At 31.3% G+C, this 17952-nt stretch overlaps 2 protein-coding genes across 2 annotated transcripts; one reads left to right on the forward strand and one right to left on the reverse strand.

Annotated features, from left to right (window-relative positions):
• The first annotated feature begins 3795 nt into the window (after window positions 1-3795).
• Window positions 3796-6068, forward strand: LOC118030592 (exocyst complex component EXO70H1). The gene has a single exon (XM_035034763.2). It carries the CDS (start codon window positions 3976-3978, stop codon window positions 5866-5868), a length of 1893 nt encoding a protein of 630 aa, XP_034890654.1. The 5' UTR covers window positions 3796-3975; the 3' UTR covers window positions 5869-6068.
• A 2516-nt stretch (window positions 6069-8584) lies between these two features.
• On the reverse strand, window positions 8585-12850 carry LOC118030600 (probable pectate lyase 4). The gene is made up of 5 exons (XM_035034772.2): window positions 12380-12850; window positions 10735-11086; window positions 10442-10652; window positions 10284-10352; window positions 8585-9038 (listed from the first exon to the last, which is right to left on the reverse strand). Exons 1-5 carry the CDS (start codon window positions 12675-12677, stop codon window positions 8799-8801), a joined length of 1170 nt encoding a protein of 389 aa, XP_034890663.1. The 5' UTR covers window positions 12678-12850; the 3' UTR covers window positions 8585-8798.
• Window positions 12851-17952: the final 5102 nt, after the last annotated feature.

Raw genomic sequence — 17952 nt, forward strand, 5'->3', positions numbered from 1 at the left:
GTGGGTCTTGATGAATGTTGTCGTTTTCACAAAATTTCAAAAAAGAAAAAAAGGTCAGCAGCGACGTCTACAATAATTGAAACCTTATATTTCAAGCCTTTCTGCCACAAGAATTGGCTTATGCAACCACACACCTCACCCCTTTTTTCTTCTTCTTAGTTCCAAAAAAACAAAAAAAAGGTCATCTTTGAAATTCATGGTGATATATGTTTTTTCGGGAATTACTATTATTATTATTCTTCGTTTTTTGATATTTCTAGATGATGACGATTGTGGTTCGTTAGATTTGTGGACTTTGACTCTGAAAAATATGAAAAGAAAAATAAATAAAGAAAGTCTAAATATTGGATGGTTCACCAAACAAGGAAGTATTTTTCTTTTTTTTCTCACTTGCAATTTGGTCATATTTGAAACACTCTTGCTTACTTGTTGGATTGCAGCATATCAAATCCACCTTGCGATTCTTTGCAAAAAATAAATAAATCAATGAAAGAACATTCATCAAATTCTACCCTTTGAATTCTGGCAAATCCAGCAAAATCGATCATTTCCTTTTATAAATATTATCGATATGTTATGCTTCTTATCTCAGCAATGGAGTTTTTTTTCTTAAAATAAGGCATTTATTATTATTATTATTATTATTATTATTATTATTATTTCCAGAATGAGGTACTTTTGATCTTCCTTTCCAAGAAGAGATCCTTTAGTGCCATTGTAGATATACATATCAGCTTTTTAATTAATTAATCATTAGTAATTTACTAACTCTCTTAATCTGTTCTATCTAAGACCATGTAGGATCTCTTTCCATAGTAGTTTCTTATTAGGGACTATGCAGGATCTCGTTATTTATCAAGGTTTATTATGACAAAAAAATCAATTTAATTTGTTAGTTTAAATTCTTAGATAATATCTTGGGATATTAATTAAAAAATTTACACAAATTCACATTATTTTATGCTATTATATAATAAAAAACTAATTTAATCTAATAACTTGTTAGAGGATTAAATTCGGTTTTACATTATTTAAAATCGTAACATCCAATGTAGAAATTAAATTGGCTAATCGCTGCTCCTCTTATTTTTTTTTTTTAACTTAACAAAAAAAAAAAAAAAACGATTCTCGTACCTTGCTGAACTCAAACCTTTATTGTGTGCTTATATATATATGGACTCAAATCTTACTGAGCTTGTAACTATTACGAAAGCTTTGGAAATTTCTATAAAAAATGACTTTTTGCATGGAAGCTCTTTGGAAATTGAATCCGATTATCGTAGGTGTTATAAGCTAGCTTTTTAATTGCGTGTTTAAAAATATAGTAAATATAAAATTTTAAAGTGTTTTTTTTAGAAATATATTTAAATAATATTTTTATTTATTTTTTAAAAAATTTATTTTTAACATCAGCATATCAAAAAAAATTCAAAAAATATAAAAAATTAATTTAAAAAAATATATATTTTTTAGAAGCACAATTCAATTATATTCTCAACCACATCCTGAAAAAAAAAGAAAAAAAAAAAGAGCAATGATGTGGAATTTCTTCCATGAATTTAGAATACTTGATAACCTTATTTATCTCTCTTCATGAGTAAGTATTATTATTGTTGTTATTGTTACTACTGATTAAATCTTGTTTAGCGTTGCAGTCTAACCATGTTTTTTAAAATTATATATATATATATATATATATATATATATTAGTTTTAAATTATTTTTTTGTGTTTTTGAATTATTTTAATGTGATGATATTAAAAATAAATTTTAAAGAATAAAAAAAATATTTTGATATATTTTTAAGTAAAAAACATTTTAAAAATCAATATTTATCACACTTCCAAACAAGATCTAAGTGTATGTTTGGTATTGTGCTAACTTTTATAATAATAAAAAAATTAAAATTTTAAAATGGTTTAAGAAAAATAAATTTTTTAAAAATATTTTTAGTTATGGTTCTTATAATATGTGTTTAGTCAAAACTTCTGTGAGAAAGATCTTTACATGGAAAGCAATATTATATACCGCAATTACCAACTCATAATGAACTATATTATTAATTAGTAAAATATAGCAGCCATATATGGTTCCACTCCCCCTCTCTGAGAGATGAATTTCTCGCCAAGAATGTGTTTCGTCATGGCTGATTTTACTTGACTTTATATGCTACGCCTCTAGTGATTTATATGCTTGCGTTCGATCAGACTTTTTATCTTCCACGGTTAACACCTGAAACCATAGCTATTTTATTCATAATTCAAGGTTTTAAAACAGAAGCAGGAAAATGATAAATTCTTTTTTTTATTGACAATTTAATTAACTGGAGCGTGAAAACGTGAGTTTGACAATAGAAGTATCGGTACGGTACACGGAAACGAAATGATGATGAACCGGTGGTCATAATATTCTCCCCAACTTAATTTTGAATTTTTGCTTTTCTTTTTATGAGCTGGACTCCTAAATTAACTTTGATTTTTCTTCGTCGATTATATTTTCCTAAATTCATATACCGTGTACCGAATTTCGGTCATTCACACCGACCAATAACATAAAATTTATATTTTGTTAAAATCGATTACCAACTTCTGCTACAACTTCTCTCTCTCTCTCTCAAAAAAATAAAAAATAAAAAAAAATAATTAAACTGATACACATATATATATGTGGACTGTAATGACTTGGATTTCATTCGGGATGAGAGAGGAGCATTAATGTTTTGATTAGTATAGAATGAGGATATCAATTAAATATTTATAATTGATAGAATTTAGTGCTAATTGATAGAATTTATTGCTTATAATTGATAGAATTAATTGTTTATAATTTATTGAATTTTTTGCACTAAAATTTATTTCTCAATTAAATTTAACCCTCCAAGTAAAATGTTTTATTTGCCTTCTAATTAATGTTTTTTTTTCACCCTCAAGTTTATTAGATCTTTTTATTTAATTGATTTTTTTTTTAGTTTTATTTTTTGATATTTGACTTGTCAAGAATTCAAATTTCTACGATCTTATCGTTTTGTGTTAGTTTTGTGATTATTTTTAATTTTTTTTATGAATTTATTATAGTCTTATGATTTAAATCATATATTTTACATACTATTTTTTAATATAATTTTTTTGAGAATTGTTTTGTTTGTGTTTGATTTTTTAATATATTATTTTAATTTATCTGTAATATATTATTTCAAGATATTTTTGGGTTGAAAAAAAATAAACTTGAAAAGTTTGCATATTTATTTTTTATTTTTTTGCAAAAATAATAATTAATCCAGCTCCCAATGAAGCGTGGATATATTGTAAAACTACTATACCATAGTAATAAGGTATGGAATCTCAATAGTACCTTTTTAATTACGTAGTTACTCTCTTTTCTCCTCGAGTGTTTTCTTTTTCCCTATTAAAGAAAGGAAGAAAAAAACAGCTGTAAATTAACATCCTGAATTTCAAACAAATTGAAAATGACAATATGCAATATCGGCACTTATCCGGCAACCCATATATTCTTAATTTTCATCCCATTTTCCAGGAAGTTATTCAACAATTTCTTAATTAATTAATTAGATTGGATTTCCCTTCCGCCTCCTAGCCTTCTTTTTCCTGGATTTCCATTAATTGTTTTCTGGCGACATTTAGCCATGTGTAACGCGTAAAGCAACGGAGATACAAGTTACGTGCGGCGCAGAGTCAAAGTCCAAACCCATGTCCTTCTTTCTCAAGAAAAAAAAAAAGAAAAAAAAAAAAAAAGAAACAACGCCATAGCGCTTTCGTTGTCTATATATACACCCACCGCCCAGCTAGAATACCCCAAAACACAACGGGGATTGTCTAACCGATCTAGCTCCCCTCCGATTCTTCTCCTCACCCTCGTTAACTTTCCTGAGAAACAACCAGAACTTTTGCTTACGTTCTCCCTTACATCCTTCCATATATACTTGCCATTTCCATTGATTAAGTTTCCTGTAACCAAATGCCGAGAAAAGGTATGAGGAGCATTTGCTTTTCTCCGAAAACGATTTCTTTTTTATCCTCACCTCGTTCTTCACCTTCACGACTTTCTCTTCCACCAACTCCCCTTCGGAGTGAATGGATGGTTGAGCAGGTCATCGAAAATGCCTCATCGTTGATCATGAAATGGAACCCTGAGACATCTGCCTACGCCAATGTCACCTCTCTTTTTTATGAGAACAGAAGAGAGGCCATGGAGTTCATTAAATGCGTTAACAATTTGCAGAAAGCTATGCATTCGATAGTCTCTGAAGATTCCACCCACTACAGACTCGTACAAGCACAGAATCTAATGCAAATCGCCATGAAGCGGCTTCAGAAGGAGTTTTATCAGATTCTTTCCATGAACCGGGCTCATCTTGACCCCGAGTCTATGTCTACCAGATCCTCTCGCACCTCTAGATCCAGCATCTCGGATTTTGAAGATGATATCTCACCTGATGATGATGTTCGCGCTGCTAGTGATTCGATCTCCGAAGTTGAACAAGTTTCTTCCATAGCCATGGCAGACTTGAAAGCAATTGCGGAGTGCATGAGTGCAGCTGGGTATGCTAAGGAGTGCGTAAACGTCTACAAAGTTGTTCGAAAATCCATTATCGACGAAGGAATTTATCGCCTTGGGGTGGAAAGAATAAGCTCCTCACGGATCAACAAGATGGACTGGGAAGCCCTTGACATGAGAATCAAGAACTGGTTAGAAGCAATAAAAATTGCAATGAAAACACTCTTCTTCGGAGAGAGATTTCTTTGCGACCACGTGTTTGCCGTCTCTGAATCAATCAGAGAGTCTTGTTTCAGCGAAATATCTAAAGAAGGAGCTACTCTTCTTTTCGGATTCCCGGAACTTGTAGCCAAAAGCAAGAAACCATCATCACCAGACAAAATGTTTCGCGCACTAGACATGTACACAGCAATCTCCCAAAACTGGATAGAGATTGAGTCCATCTTCTCATTCGAGTCCACCTCTCCCGTGCGCACACAGGCTCTTTCTTCACTCGTCAAACTTAGCGAATCCATTTACTCAATGCTTTCCGATTTTGAATCAAGTGTCCAAAAACACTCATCAAAAGCATTAGTCCCCGGCGGCGGAGTGCATTCCTTAACAAGCAACGCAATGAACTATCTATCATTACTCGCCGACTATAGCAATGTCCTTACAGATATCATCTCCGACTGGCCGCCACCAACGAAATCATCACTACCGGAATCTTACTTCGACAGTCCAGAATCTGATGATCCCCCGGCAGCAGCCATCTCAACACGGTTTGCTTGGTTGGTTCTTTATCTTTTATGCAAGCTTGATGGCAAAGCAAAATATTACAAAGATGTGTCCCTCTCCTACCTTTTCTTAGCCAACAATTTACAACATGTAGTATTCAAAGTCCGCACATCAAATCTTCAGTATCTACTCGGTGAAGATTGGATTGTTAAACATGAAGCTAAAGTGGGACAGTTTGCAGCAAACTATGAACGGTTAGCATGGGGCAAAGTGTTTGCATCATTACCTGAGAATCCAACGGCGGAGATCTCGCCCGAGGAAGTTAAGGAGATTTTTAAGAGATTTAATATCAGCTTTGATGAGGCGTGCAGGAAGCAGAGTGCTTGTGTTCTAGCGGACCCCAAACTCCAGGACGAGATTAAGGTTTCTATAGGGAGAAAGATAACTCCGGTTTATCGCGAGTTTTATGAGAAACATCGGAGTAGTGTTGGAGGGCGGAGAGGGGTTGGGGTATTTGTCAAATATGCCCCTGAAGATGTTGAGAATTGCTTATCGCATTTGTTTTTCGGGACAGTTGATTCGGGGAGTTCAGTGTCAACTTCCACAACATCGTCTCGACAGCGGCAGCGTGCTTAATTGGAAATATCAGAGAATACTATATTGTTTTGTATTTTTGGACGTATATAGTATATACGGTTTCCTTTTGTATTTTCTACTTTTTATGTAAAGATACATTAGGGTTCATATTTAAATAATGAAGGATTATGTGCGCAGCACGAAAAATTTGATATGAAATCTTTGTGATGCAACATAAATCGAATTAGATTTTGGGTAAATATTGTTTTTTATAGTATTTTTTTATTTAAAATAATATTTTTTATTTTTAAATTTTATTTTTAACATCATCATATTTAAAAAGTTAAAAAACATTCAAAAAATTAATTTAAAATATATATTTTTTAAAAAATATCAATAAAAAACCACTTTAACTACAGCCACAAACAAGACCTTAATGGATTTGAAATGAACACTTTGGTGCTCTAATGATAGAATTGGATACTTTGCTTGAAATTTTACAGTGGGAATGCTTTATTGGATGCGTAGTGAATTAACAAAACGAAGGAGAAGTCGAGCAAATTTCTTGAATTATTTCTTCATCCAAATTCTGTGACTAAAAATTATTATTATAATTTTAATAATAATTTCGCTTCTATGCTAGTGGCGGTGTGGAGAAAGACGGTCATTCTCGTGGATCACATCAAAAAGAAACCCAAGGCAGGGCGTTGGCGATGGCACAGCCGGCCAAGTGGGCGGCTCCGAGGCTTTTGGCAGCTTATAGATTGTGACTGACGGAGGCACATCTCAATATGGGAATTGGCAATTTGATGGTAGTTCGAATTGACAAACGCAAAGATAAATGATGATGGGTACTGATCACTGACTGCGTATAGATACAACTATCCTGGGTGCCCACGTGGGGCTGAGTTATTTAAAATAAATAAATAATATTAAGATGCTGAAATGAGGTAAGAAAATATATATAAAAAATAAATTGATAAATATAATTTAGATGAGGAGGTTGAGTTAACTTGGGATATTTAATGAACCTGGTGGTGTGATTATAAAATTTATATAACCTTATAAAAAATAAAAAGTAAAAAAATTATAAATTTTTTATATGACTCAATTCATTCAACTTGAAATATATCTGAAAAAACCATGAAATCTAATATTTTTCAATAAGTCAAATATTAAAAAATAAAATTAAAAAAATATTATATAAAAATATTTTAAAAAATAACAATTATAAAAATAATAATCAAAATTAAAATATCAAATAAATTTTATATTTAACCGAATCGTGAAACTGAAAAGAATAATAACTTTTATAAAAAATATTTTTTTTCAGTTAAATATAAAATTATCTTTAAATTTTATAATTATATATAAAAAAAATCTTTGTGAAAAGTCAAAAACTCCGCTTGATCTCATATTATTATTATTATTATTATTATTTTAAAGCATTTTAAATACTTTTTTACAAAAAAGAATTATTTTACTGTATATTTTAACTATTTATTTTTTATATTTATATAAATACTAAAGTATCCCTAGATTCAATTATAATAGCCAAAAAACTGTTGTGAAAATATAAAAATACTCATCTATGCCAAGTTTTTTTTCTTTTTTGCTTCAAATAATATTTAGATTATTTTATTATGTAATTAAGATGAAAAAAATATTTATTTATTTCCATTTTATTTGATAATAACAAATGAATCATTTAAAAAAATAAAATTAATGTCCTTATAAACCTGTTTTGGATGTTTTAAGTGGAGGAGCAAGAACGACATTACACTTCGCCGGGGCCGGGGGTTTTAGTTCTTTTTAAAATCTTGTAACATATGGCTTCCTATGTATCTGCTTAATACCATAATATCTCGGTTAAGTTTAGTTTTCTAATTTCGTTACTCTGAACTCTAAAGCATTTATCAAAAATATAAAACAGTAACTCATTGAAATATGATTAATCTTTCGGAAACCATTGCTTAAAAAAACAAAACAAACAAAAAAAGAATTGATATAGAACCTTGGAGCTCGGACAAAGACAGCCTATGGTAGCAGGCACAAAAGAGATGGTGTCACATTTCAGATGATAACTATATAGAGCCTTCCTTGACCGGAATCTGAATCCGATGTAATAAGATTTCAAAAATCTTGAAACATGGACATTTCAACCACAAGATTAACAACCACGGGCTTAGCTATTAAAAAAGACGACGATTATCATGACAGTTGCAGTGAAGAATAAAGAATCCGGTGAAAAAAGGGCTTCCTTTATTTTCAAAATGTCACAAATGCACTTGACAATATCGCAAGGTCAGACATCAGCAAGCTGGTTCAGAAGATTCCATGGAAGACGACCTAGCTTTTGAAACTCGACTCAGCAAGTTGCATCCCTCGGAGATGCCGGGTCTCAAACAGCAGTATTTGCTTTTGGCAAGAAGAGATAAGAAAATGATCATTTCAACTCAAGCTAATCTACCTGCTATATTTTTTTTTTCCCGAGCAAGACTTTAAATAAAGTTCACAAGACTCATTGAATGCCTCCCGCACCAACTTTCAACAAAATGAAGGGCTACACTGGACCGAGAGATGGATTTGAATTTGAAATGCTAATGCACATTCGAAATCATTCTCATGGCCACACATGCACTGCTCTGACTAATAAATCCCCACCACTTGATGGCCGACTTATCAAACAATTTATTCAGTGATCTAATCTCGATGACAACTATTTCAACCAGAAAGAAACTAAAACAAGACATCAAAGCCCTACCAAGGTCGAAAAGGGAGGGAAATTCGAGACTTCATTGACATGTATAGTAAATGACACGATAGCTAATACATTACTACGTATTTCATTATTCTCATTATGGCTCGGAAGGATACATTGATTAAAAGTTAAACCTCTATTATATAGCAAAGGCAAGAGGCATCCAAGCGGGAAAAAAAATTAACCTACTTACGTTGAAATTTAGTGTATAAATATTCTTTCCCTGATTTCACTGTGCAGCTAATGGATGATCAGCTGGCCGTGGAACACACTGCCATCCTGTACAATGCTGGAGAACCTGTTTAAGACTATCTGTGGGAGGTTCTGCTGTCCATGTGGGGTAATATTCGCTGGGATGAAACATACAGAATTCACCGTCCTCAGTCATTAACCCTGCTTGAGCTCCAATAACAAATAAGTCTCCTTCAGACCTTATGCAGCCACTACTTGCTTCCTCCTTGTCAGCTGCCTAAAATACCATCACAAGCCAATGATTTAACCTCAGAATCGAAATGATAATTCAGAGCACGAAATTTAAAGTAACACAGAATCTCACATGAAAAATTTAGCAATAAATAGCGTGTATTTCTCACTAATAGAACATCAAATTCAAAGCTCTTAATTGCAAGGCGCAAATATCCAGTCAACTTTTATTTCTATGTCAATGTATTTGATGGGTTTTAAATGCTTTGAGGGTTAACGACTGGCCAGAAGAGCTTCACTGGTGTGTGGAAAATGACTTCTCTACAAAACTCATAATGGCACACCTACTGAACTTCAGTGGTTCAGTTAGTTATTACAATGACAAAATGACATCTTCCCTTCTTTCTTTCCACTGAAGTTGCCTCTGTAGAGTTTAGACCCTCTCTCTCATTTTTTTATCACTGTTTATTTGTTTATTATTTTTTTACACCACAAAGGAACCTCACCATTTGGGTCCACTTCCTGGGTTAAAGGTTGGGGTGGTAGATGGTTTCTATATTGCTTGATTTTTGCATCTATAACGACTCAGAGAAAAGAGCATTACATAAACTGATGAGTGACAGAAAATGCATTGCTCTGCCGCATAAAGGCAAAGTGGACAAGCAAGCTCTTGTTTGACAATGAAGAAATAATTGGGAATTTATAGGTACTCAACCAATATTTAGATCAGAGCAATGCAATGAAAACTAGGAACTAACCACAATGAAAACAAGGCCACCTAATAAGTACACGTCCCAGGTAGCAAAACATTTGATTGCTAAAATCAAGCACCAAAGGAATAGTTCAGTGCAAGGGAGGCAAATTTAAAGTGAATTTCATTACTGAATTTGCTCTCCATATGGTTATTGCTTTATAATTTGTAGTTTACTGGTAGGACAAACTGACTCTAGATAGTGAAATGATAGCCAAAGAAATTCAAACACAAGTGTGAATTATTTGTTAGCAAGCCAAGGTGGTTTAGTGAAAAAGCTAGGTGAAAACAGAGGCAGGGTAGTCAGCAGTCTATCAATCAATTCCGCTTATGTTATGAATAGAATGTAGCCATTAAGTACTTCAATAGCAAAAATGAACAAACCAATTTTTTTTTCTTCAAAATTCATTGCAGGATCATTCAAGCCAACCCTTCAATTCCATACAAAAACCATTATAGAATAAAATAACAAGGTATAATTCTGAAAAGAGTAAAAGTAAAGAAAGGCAGTCATGAAACAAGAAATATAATAGTGCTCACCTTCTCAGAGAGATACTTAAATGCAATCTTCTTCTGTCCTGCTTCATATATGTTGCATTGGGAGTATATCTGATGTCAAAAGATTAGTGGCTACATATACTTAAGCAAATAATACATATGGTGACACAACGAATTGCAAATAGTAGTAGTGTTATCACCTGTGACTCTACACTGGCGCAAACAGCATAAATGCCCCAGTTTCTGATGTAGTTATTGTATAAATGTACTTTTCCAAATCTAACACGAGGATGGCGTTGCCGTGTTCCATCAAAAAAGCAATGGTGAATGGTTACTCGAATACATCTGTCACCAACATGAGTAGGATCAGCTCCAATGAGCATCGTTTTATCATGTTGCGCAAAGTGACACCTGTAGATAATATTTAAAGCCATCAGATAAAATAGCGAAAGAAAAAAAATAGTGCTTCCCATGCACCGGGGATTCACCTCACCTAGAAACAGTAATATCAGTGCTTTCTCGGTTGATATCTATCAGCCCATCATCATAGTCACGAAGGCTGCAACGGTCTATCCATATATGCTTTGAATTGGGTTTTATCTGAATGCCATCAACATCAGGTCCTCTACCACCTTCAAACTCTAGATTGCATATAATAACATGCTCGCATTCCTTCAGTCTCAAACCCTTGCCTGTAAGTTTTATTCTTTGACCCCGGCCATCAATGGTTTTATAAGACGAGACATTCAAGTAAGATCCAAGCTGAATGGTGCCTGATACTTCAAAGACAATCCAAAGTGGCTCTTTTTTCCGACATCCATCTCTAAGTGATCCAGGGCCATCATCTGCAAACAAATGAAAATCAATAACAGACTTAAAATGTGCACCAAAAATAGTCTAAAAAAGCTGTTCCACCATCAAGACCAAACAAAATGATCAGAAAAGCCCATTGATTTGCTACAAATGTGATAAACTAGTTTCAGAAATTGAAGGTGAGACATGCTAATAAAATTACAAAACCAGTGTCAGCAACCAGAAGAAACTGCAGGTCACAACCATAATCACGGTTCACATCCAAAACATTAAACCTCCATTGTCAAAATTCAACCAATAACTAAAGGTTTTTCTAAAACCCCAAAAAAGTTGAATATGTGAAACTCAGAATCATAATTTTTAAACTCTAACCATGCATCCCAAACAGGTCCAATTAAAGAAGAACCAGAAAGGATCTGAAATTAGCAGTCACAAAATGCTGCACAATCTTATAAGTTCTAGTAGAACTAACTAACGGAAGAATTTATCCTACATATCATGAATCCCCAGCCCTAAGTAACCATGATCAGCATTTCTACAGACAACCTTCAAATAATATTCACATTACACAGTGCACAAGGTCGGAAGAACTAATACTACTTTTTTTTTTTACCAAAAATCCATCCCTAAGCAGCTCAGACCATCATCTACAATCAAATGAATAACAATAGAGATTCCTTTTTTTTTTTTTTAAATACGAAATCTGTCCCTAAGCTGTTCAGGCCATCATCTACACTATAGTTAACAACAACAATAAACCTATGGGGAGTACCAAATAGTGTCAAAATGTTGTTGCACCATCCACAACAAATAAAATTATCTGAAAGAGCCATTGATTAGCTACAAATGTTATCCAGTTTTTTCAGAAATTGATGGGGAGGCATTCCAATGAAGTCACGAACTAGGTATCGGCAACCAGAAAAACAGCAGGTCATGACCATGACCACATTTCACACCAAAAACATTAGACCTCCACTGTCAATACTCGCAAATCAGACAATAAGACAGGGTTTTTCCTAAATGCTAAAAAAATGCTCAAAACGTTATATTCAGAAATCATAAACCGGCGAAACTCTAAGAATTGCTGCAAAATCAAATAAATAATGCTTCAATAGTCCCAGGAAGCAAAGCAGCGACCCTGCAATATTCTCACCAAATATTGACAATATTTCCTCAGACAAAAGAAGTCACATTGAGTTAATGCACAATTTTACACAGAAAAGACCAGACAAAAACCCATAAATTATAAAAAGGCCAATTCAGCCAGAAAAGGAATATTAATCAAATCCCAGTAACAATCATCTGAAAACACAATCCAAATTTACCCAATAACGTGGTGACATAATAAATGGGCCCATGGAGGCCACCGATGGCACAGCGACCGAACCCCTCGGCCTGGGCAGCAAGAGCACGCAAGGCAGAGTCGACATGAGAGTAAGGCAAAGAGGTAGCCATGTAGGATGCGTGGATTGATGAGTTGGGAATAAGAATGTGTTCGGGTTGATAAATAGAGGGCGGTACAGGTTGTGATGGTGAAGGAGCAGAAGCAGTTTTATCGGGGGAAGGGACGTTTCCATTATTACGGAACTTGCGGTGATCACCATGAGCATGGGAGTTTCCCATTTGTTTGTTAATTAACGTTTAAATGACAAGACAGATAGAGAAACAGCTAGCTACGAGCTGTTACTCTTCTTCCTGGTTTGAATTTCATTCATTGATCTTTGCTGCAACTGAAACAAACAAAAAACACACCCCCACAGAGAGATAGAGATTACGTGGCACCGTTTGGTTGTGCCGCTCAGCATTGCTATTCAAATATGTATTTTTATTTTTATATCGTTTTAATATAATATTAAAAATAAATTTAAAATATAATAAAATATATTATTTTAATATATTTAAAAAACATTAAATGCTAACCCGTGGAGCATGATAGGGGTAGATAAAAGCAATGCTGCAGTTGTTTATTGTAACAAAAGTTGAATAATATGTGAAAATCATTCTAAATTAAAACAGTGAGTTATAATAATAATTTTATTTTTAGCAGATAAACATTTTTTTTGGCTTTTTTCAATAACGGCAATCAAGTTTTCTTTTAGTACCAGAAAAGATAAAAAAAGAAGCTTTGCCTTTGGGGTATTTTGTTATTTTTACATAGGTATTTTGTGTAATTAAGATGACCATGAGGCATTTTAGTATTTTCATATTGTATTTTTTATTTTTTAATCAAAAAGCTGCTAGAGCATGTTTTATACATCCCAGCGAGTTGGCAACGCCTGCACTATTAAGACGGCTTAAAAGACACTTTTCGGTGGCCAAATCTGTCCATCTATCGTATCACTAGACGCACAGTCATGTCTTCTTCCATATAAAGCAGTACATGTAGACATATCATGGTTAGATTGCAGTCAATAATCGATTGCTTTAGTTTTTTCTTCTTTTTTTTCTCTCTCATGACAACTAAAATGGATTGTTGTCCTCTCTTTGTTTATTGTTTGTTTGGGTCTGACATAGGCTGCTAAACCCAAGTGCCTCAGATCTGGCAACAATATATGATGTCAAATCCACGCGCGAGTCCGCTTGGCAGACCTAGGTGCTAGTCTAGTAGACCTAGAGGCTTGGGTCTGGTATGGCCGCTAGACCCAAGGCGCTTAGATTTGCAAGACCATCAGACCCATTCCTTTTAGATTTGGCATGATCACCAGACAGAAGTGCCTATAAAAAATAAAATATATTTTTTAAAAAATTAATTAGGACTTCAATTTAGGATACTTCAAGGATACCCGATGCTCTTGGATTTGACATGATCGCCACACAGAAGTGCCTATAAAAAATAAAATAATATTTTTGAAAATTAATTAGGATTCCAGTTTAGGATACTTCAAGGATAATATAAATTTTTTTTATAAAAAAATTAGCATTTCTGTTTATGATACTTTAAAGATAGTTTAAATGTTTTTTTTAGAAAAAATAAAACAAAATTATTAAAATAATTAATTAGTGTTTTTTGTTTAGGACACTTCAAGGGTAGTTTAATTTTTTTTTTAGAAAAAATAAAATAAAATTATTAAAATAATTATTTAGTGTTTTTATTTAGGACACTTCAAGGGTAGTTTAAATGTTTTTTAATAAAAAAAATTTATAAAAAAAATCAATTAGGATTTTTGTTTAGGATACTTCAAGGATAATTTAAATATTTGTTTTTAGAAAAAATAAAAAAATTATTAAATAATTAATTAACATTTCTGTTTAAGATATTTTAAGGGTAGTTTAAATGTTTTTTTTTAAATTATTAAAATAAATAATTAGCATTTCTATTTAGGATACTTCAAAGGTAGTTTAAAATTTTTTTTATATAAAAAATAAAAACATATTAGTTAATATTTTTATTTATGATACTTCAAGAATAGTTTAAATATTTTTTTAGAAAAAAAAATTAATTAGCATTTTTGTTTAGGATACTTTAAGAGTAGTTTAAATGTTTTTTTATAAAATAAAATAAAATAATAATAATAATAAAATATATATATATATATATATATACACAAAAATTAATTATGAGTTCTGATTAGGATACTTGAAAGATAGTTTAAATATTTTTTTATAAAAAATAAAATAAATTAAATTAATTAGACACGACTGCCAGACCCAAGCGATGCCGCCAGACCTGATGAGCTTAAAACTTTCTCTATACTCTTAACATTTTTTTACATTTGAAAAAACAGTTGATATTGACCCTTTGCAGAGCGCATACCAATATACTAGTCAAAATTAATTGTGCTAGGATTGGATAGGGTTGGGCTCTGTTATTCTCTCTATTCGTGATGACTTTGTACATTTTTTTCCTTTTTAAAATTTCCACTAGATTATTTGACTTGTGTTATGTGGTAGGTGGATTCAATTTTTTTTAACATAAAAAAATATTTAGAAGTTGTTAATGTTTTTTTCCTGTGGGAAAAAAAAATTAAACCATATAGGGGTTGAATGTGATTCAATTGACTTTGCGGGTCAAAAAATAACTCAAACGACTTATAAGAATATAGTTTGATACACAAAAATACCAACATGACATCTCTTTTTAATATTAAAATAATAGCATATTGGATTGACTTGGGTCAATCCGGGTTAACATGTCAAATTTATGATTCGGGTTATGAGACCATGATAATCCCATAGAAAGCAAATAAAAAAAATATTATGAAACTTAATTCTAAATCAATTTAATGTTGAAGGATGAGTTGAAAAAAAATCAATTTAAAAAAGGAACTAAAAAAACAAATTAAGTTAGCTTATTAAACCCGCGATTTGAGTCATAAAAGCAAGATAACCTTATAGAAAGCAAATTAAAATAAATTATGAAATCTAATTTTCAAATAGTCTATTGTTGAATATGATTTTTTTAAAAAAATCAATTAAAAAAAACATAAAAAATGAACCAAGTCAATCAGCCAAACCTATAAATTGAGTAATGAGATTGAGATAATTTCATAGAAAAAAAAAAAAACCTGATTTAACCCAAGTTAACCTGCCAAAGTCACGACTTTAGTTATGAGATTTAGATAACCATGTACATAGCAAATATAAATAAATTATAAATCTCAATTCTTAGTCGACCATGTTGGACACAATATTAAACGATGAAATTTGTAAAAATATTAATTAAAAAATGACACAACAAAATGAATCAAGTTAATCTGTTAAGCACTATTCATGAATCATATGCTCGAGATAACCTAATAAAAAGCAAAGTAGAATAATTCATGAAACCTAATTTTCAATCAAACACAATATTAAATGATAAAATTAAAAAGAAAAACAATTAAAAAATTAAATCAACTAGGTTAACCGGTTAAACCCACAACTCAGGTCATGAGATAATAATAACTCAATAAAAAAAATTTCAATGTTGAAGGATCCATGACCCGGGTCATGAGATCGAGATATCCTTTTAGAAAATAAATCTAAAAAACAATATGATTTAACTAGGATTTAAATGTCAAAACTCATGGCCATGATCATGAAATCAAAATATTCTCATAGAAAACAAATTATAACATATTATGATGCTTAATTCTCATATAAACCTAGGAGAATAAATTAAATTGTTAGAATCAAGAGATTAACCGATTATTCAATATATAAATCTTGCTTTTAAGCTACTTGAATTATATATATATATATATATATATATATATATATATATATATATATATATATAAAAGAATGAGCAAAGGCACATATGATATAATATAATTTGCATAAAAGCAAAAAAGTCCACGAAGTTGTGCATGGAGAAAGTCCCTTATTACATATTTTATATGATATAATATAATTTTTTATGTAATAAAATAGAATGGATAGATGTATTACATTCCTTTATTTGCTTACAAATATTCTTGGTAGTGTAAGAGATGCTTTTTACAAAGTTTTATTTTATTTCTTGATTTTTCTTAAAAAAATTATTTTAATTTTAAATTTTTTCCCCTTACAAACTAATCCTATAAAAGAAAGGAAAGTAGAAGAAATCATGGATTTGTAGTAGCTAAATTGAGAGGGGAAAATGAACGATAACTAAATTCGATCAAATCATAACTCAAAATAGTCATGTTAATATTTGATATATTAATATGTTTTGTTTTTATTTGCGTTTATCTTTTAAAAAAAAATTAAAAGAAAAGTGATAACTCAACATCCTGGGCTCATTTAGGTGCTAGGCCTAACCATAAATGGGTATGACAAGCTATCAAATCCATTATCATTGGGTTTAACTAATCGCTGAGCCCAACCATATATAGATATTGTGCGTTGTCAGACTTACTATTATTGGGTTCAATAAAATGCTGAGTCTAAATAGATATAAGTCTGATGAGCTGTCAAAGCCAGTATCCTTTAGCTCAATTAAACACTAAGCCCGAGCATATAAAGGTCCAACAAGCAGCTTGACCCATCATTCTTGAACTTGGACGAGTGTTGAGTCCAAGCTCCTTTTACTCCAGGAATCTTATGTTTTATAACTAGACCACGAGTTAGAGATATTTTATCCTCTCACAAGTCAGAGATATTTCTTACCCTTGAGCCCCTCCTCTTGAGAGAGAGAGAGAGAGAGACAAGTTTATAAGCTATAAAAAGACTATGAATCCTTCAAATAAAGGGGTCTAAATCTCTATTTTCTATTGCATATTTATTTTCAGAGTCTCTTTTTAAAATATCATTGCATTTTATCTAAAAAAGATATTTATTTAAGCATTAAAGAATCTTAAAATTCACCAAAGAGAGCTTTTTACAGGTATCAAGTACTGAGCCTTATTGATTAGGATCACAGTTGAAACCGTTTTCCCCAAAAAATTGAAATATGTTTTTGCTTAAAATTATTTTTTATGTTTTTGAATTGTTTTGATGTGCTGATGTTAAAAATAATTTTTATAAATAAAAAATTAATATTATTTTAATATATTTATAAGTGAAAAATATTTTTTAAAAGTAACCGGTATCATACTCACAAATACCATTATATTATGAAACACAGAATTCGCTTGAAAAGCTACCAAAAAAAGGATTTATTAAAACTAATGAATTGAACTAAATTCATGGGGCATGAAACCCTTTTATTATGAAATACCAACTTACAAATAGTAACAATTTTGATTTACAGTTCAATCAAATTCAAATAAATTATAATAAACTTACTTCGATTGTATTTAAGATTGTAATAGTAGTAGTATTTAAAGTGTTTTTTATTTAGAAATATATTAAAATAAAATTATTTTATTTTTAAAAATTATTTTTAACATCACTATATTAAAATAATCTAAAAATATAAAAAAATAAATTAAAATAAAAATAAAAAATAAAAAACATGATTTTCATGACATTTGCAAACAGTAACAAACAAATTTAA

Source organism: Populus alba, chromosome 6, assembly GCF_005239225.2.
Source record: "Populus alba chromosome 6, ASM523922v2, whole genome shotgun sequence".
Classification (NCBI taxonomy): domain Eukaryota; kingdom Viridiplantae; phylum Streptophyta; class Magnoliopsida; order Malpighiales; family Salicaceae; genus Populus; species Populus alba.